General features: G+C 48.5%; 2 protein-coding genes across 2 annotated transcripts in view; one reads left to right on the plus strand and one right to left on the minus strand. All coding sequences in view use genetic code 11, as the record gives it.

The window, feature by feature from the left end:
• EGR_10377 (hypothetical protein) overlaps positions 1-1,288 on the minus strand; it is a gene marked incomplete at both ends in the record, with an annotated part of 5,698 nt that extends 4,410 nt beyond the window's left edge. Inside the window, 2 exons of the mRNA XM_024499626.1 lie at positions 477-597; positions 1,068-1,288. Coding sequence (XP_024345954.1) covers positions 477-597; positions 1,068-1,288 — 342 coding nt within the window. The remainder of the gene's footprint in view (positions 1-476; positions 598-1,067) is intronic.
• A 518-nt stretch (positions 1,289-1,806) lies between these two features.
• The window catches only part of EGR_10378 (hypothetical protein), a gene marked incomplete at both ends in the record, with an annotated part of 5,724 nt that continues 5,038 nt past the window's right edge, over positions 1,807-2,492 (plus strand). The window contains 2 exons of the mRNA XM_024499627.1: positions 1,807-2,188; positions 2,268-2,454. Of these exons, the coding sequence (XP_024345955.1) occupies positions 1,807-2,188; positions 2,268-2,454 (569 nt within the window). The remainder of the gene's footprint in view (positions 2,189-2,267; positions 2,455-2,492) is intronic.

Consider the following 2,492-nt stretch of genomic DNA (forward strand, 5'->3'; position numbering starts at 1 on the left):
AAAAGGTATCATCGTGGGGTGTAGAATCATGTGGTTACATCTTTAACTTATCAGCTAAGATGCCATTGAAGACAGTTTCTCGATGGACAGGAAAAAGCCTTTTTATGATACGGCTGTATTTCCCACATTCAGAATTGTAATTGCAATACCTACAAAACAGTCCGATCCTTCGTATTTCGACATTCTGGAAATGCTCTGTGCGAAACATTGCAATGAAAGGGGAGGGGTGTGGGTTCTACCTTCAACCACACACACAGAAGTTCACGCCTCACATTAACGCCCAAAGACATACTGAGCTCTGTGAACTGTGCAAGTGGTGCACACTTCCGAATATGCACAGGTTTAGCGCAAGTAATTATGCTATGTTATGTTATGTAGAGTTTGCGCATTGTGGAGGAATCGAGGCAAGAGCGGAGGAATAGGCCTGGCACAAAATTACTGCCCACCGCTACTATAATATTACTGCTTCAAATTACCAACTGACATAGTACAAACAACGACTTTTTAATTATTGTTGGAAGCACTAATATTAATTCCAATATTGTTGTTGCTACAATCAAACTATTTATTTCGGGCAACAGTTCCACATTGTTGGTACTATTTCAAAAAAACCGCCACAATTTCGTCCTTTTAAACGTGCACAGTTTGTAAGCCAAAGCAGCGAAAAGTGGAATTCATTGTCAACTTAGTTGTGGTTGTGCTTAAAATTTAACTGAGTGTGGGCAACTCTTCTCCATCCACATGGCACAATTACAAAGTCGCCAACATTTGACTGCATTTAAACAAGAGCACATTTCAGGCGGATTCCTTCGCATGTCGGGCAAAGCTTGCAAGGCCTTGCGTTGTCCCGATTTTCCACAAATTCCCCACCCAGATTCCGCGCTGTAGCATTCCCATTTGGTTGTGTGTCAAACAACATAAACAGTGAATTGGCTCTTTTAATCGGCCTCTCGAGGCGCGGTCCAATCAAATCCAAGGTCGCCAAGTCGCCACTTACGACTAAAGTAGACTGCGGAAAAACAAGCCCTGTCGGTAAATCCACAAACCATAAGATTTATGCAAAGTACCTTTTAAACTGCAGTGTTTCATTTATGCACTTCGTTAATGCTAAACAGCTTCGCAAACATGTAGTGTGCGTGTCCATTTGCTGCACTTCATTACTCTCTTTGCTGTGATGATTTTGTTGGGATATTAATGCCTGTATGACCGCTTTTTGCTTTTCACGTCCTTGACGAGACACGCGAAAGCACTGACAGGTGGTGGTGTCGAGTTGGAATGCTGTAGGCATAGAATGGAACAGAGGGACTGAGCACTACAAGTGGTTGTCCTGTCAGATGCAAAACCATCGGACTGGATTTTCACGTGGAGTCCCAGGTGACCTGCGTGGTTGTGGTTGAAGTCATCACAGACGGTGAGGACCGCCCTGCAATTGGACGCGCTCAACGTCACTCTGTTTGGATTTGGCGCGCATCGATGGGCTTGAGTAAAACAAAAGTAATGAGCACATTGTGGTGTTAGAAGTTGTGGGAAATAGACTGTTGGGTAAGTGGAGAATAACATGATGCTGTCTGAAGGAAATAAGCTGCCAATAATAGAGTAGTTGGTGAGTTGAGTCGGTGGAACGATCAGCGGAGGATTGTGCGTGTGCAGTTATGGTGAATGCAAATAGTCGCCTTAGTGATTAGACAATACTTAAATTGGTTTATCTTTTGCTTCAACGTTGCAGTAGCAGCACTTGTGGAAATGATTGCTGCTGTGACAGCAGATAATGCTGTTGGTGGGACGCAGGAGGGCGAATGCTGTGCCATGGCAAGTGTGCGTTGTGGGGAGAGGAGTGAGTTGTCGCCACCGCGCAGTGAGCAGAAGTTGAGCAGCGGGGTGCTTGAGAGGGACGCAGACGCAGACTCCTCCGTCGCCACGGATGCGGGCACAAATGACTGCGCTGACGCGCTGCGGCTACTGTTGACCCAGGCAAATCCACGCTGCCCTGACTACATTGGCTCGCGGCGAATGGATGACAGCGGCGTGGAGCACGTCGCTCCCGCACTGGATGTCGCATTTCCCGTCATGCACGCGTACAATCTGCAGCTGACGGACACGATTGCAGTGCAGCTTGGCGAGGTGGATGGTGCAAAGCAGGAGAGCCGCGACCTCTTGCGACCCTCCGTTCGACTGCTCTGCAGCATCGGTAGGTGTGGGTGGGGTGCTTCTCGGTCAATTTCTCCTCGCTGCACGCAGTGTTTGGCATTGTTGTTGTGAATGGATAGGACGGAGCCTGGTGGCGGAGCAGTATCGCAGACAGATGCCTGAGAGAATACGGTTGCGTGGCGTGAAGGCGCCGAAGATGAGTGAGGAGGCGCGCAGGGAGGAGCGCGAGTACTTGCACCAGACTCTGCCACCCACCGGCGTTGCTGTAGCTAATCTGCGTTGGCGCGCGAAGGACTTGGGTGGAGTGTATGCGTGTACATGTGTGAAGGCAGGCTGCTCGTTCC

Source organism: Echinococcus granulosus (assembly GCF_000524195.1).
Source record: "Echinococcus granulosus chromosome Unknown EG_S00214, whole genome shotgun sequence".
NCBI lineage: Eukaryota > Metazoa > Platyhelminthes > Cestoda > Cyclophyllidea > Taeniidae > Echinococcus > Echinococcus granulosus.